Consider the following 1325-nt stretch of genomic DNA (forward strand, 5'->3'; position numbering starts at 1 on the left):
GTCTCACTGCATTGCAGAATTACATATCATCCTTACCAAATTCTTCCGCGTGAGTACCCCCCCATGAAGAGGGACATTTCTTCACGATAGGTCTTGTGTTATAGTATGATCGAATGCACATGCGTGCATACCAATGGTATGATACCACTCCATCAGTACATCGTAATGTCGACAAGACCTGGACCTGTTGATGAGGACTCTTCCTCTTGTCTGTCGGGTGAGGGTGAGGGAGCAGTCAGCCAAGAAGACTACGTCAAGTTGCGGAATATGATTAACAAACAGATTATTGACCCACTGCAAGAGGCTGATCATCATCATCAACAAGGGTAAGTATGTGGTTGTAGGGAAATGGAATAGGCTCCTTAGGTCTTCACAAGGCAGCGCTCGTCCGACGGCCGTCACGTACAAAAACTTGATATCGTTGTTGCTGCCCTCGGCGCAGGAATACCACACCTTGAAGAAACGCAAGCAACTGCAGCGGGATGGGGAGGAGGCAGAGTCGTTGGCAACACGTGAAGTAGGAAGGCATCATCGTGTGCATGCGTGCAATATTATTTGCTAGGTGGACGGTGATCGACCGTCTCGCCAGCGGCGGCGGCCAGCAATAGCAGCGCTTGATACTGAACTAGACTGGCAGCCGGGGATTCGAACACATAGTCCAAAGACTCCAACACCCCCAACCCTCCAGCTTGAGGAGAGTAGGAAGGATGATGGTATGGAGGAGTCAGGCAAGATGCTATTAAATGACGATGTTATCTATTGCTCCTTTGTAGGGGTTCGGATGTTCACAACGACGGCCTTGTGGAAGTTTCTGAGTCCACAGACTTTGGAATCTGTACGAGCGCTACAGCTGTACCGAGGCTTCTGCATATGCAACGCTACTGGACAGCAGTTGGTCGCTCGTGGTGACGGTGGAGTTGCTGTTAGAATGGTGATTACAAGTAGGGAGGGATATGGTTTTGGATTGATATGATCGTTGTTGTCGAGGATCTCGTCACGTCGATATGCCGTTGGAGCTTCCTATGCCTTTACGAGCCATCAATATGAAGGGAGAAAGTTGCAGGGTAGCAGGGAGTGTCCTCGACTGTGCTAGCGGAGGTCATGGGTTCGAATCCTGGGCTTGACGTTTTTGGGTGGCGTAGGTGACGATTGGTTCTCTGTGGCTGCTGATGGCATCTCGATCGTTACCGATTGGGGCTAGTACGGATGTACAGAGGAGTCAAGAGCTAGTTAAGGACGTTGCGAACAAGTATCACAGTTCCCGGGTTCGATCCGCACAACCCGCATTTTCTACAGGTTTAGCATCGACGTATTAGACAGCACTC

The 1325-nt window shown here is 50.2% G+C and overlaps 1 protein-coding gene across 1 annotated transcript; it reads left to right on the forward strand.

Moving 5' to 3' along the window:
• Positions 1 to 165: 165 nt before the first annotated feature.
• Positions 166 to 608, forward strand: Pmar_PMAR001572 (hypothetical protein; the record flags this gene model as incomplete). Its single annotated transcript, XM_002774656.1, has 3 exons — positions 166 to 326; positions 367 to 498; positions 563 to 608. 3 exons carry the CDS (start codon positions 166 to 168, stop codon positions 606 to 608), a joined length of 339 nt encoding a protein of 112 aa, XP_002774702.1.
• Between the last annotated feature and the right edge of the window lie 717 nt (positions 609 to 1325).

Source organism: Perkinsus marinus, assembly GCF_000006405.1.
Source record: "Perkinsus marinus ATCC 50983 genomic scaffold scf_1104296958088, whole genome shotgun sequence".
NCBI lineage: Eukaryota > Perkinsozoa > Perkinsida > Perkinsidae > Perkinsus > Perkinsus marinus.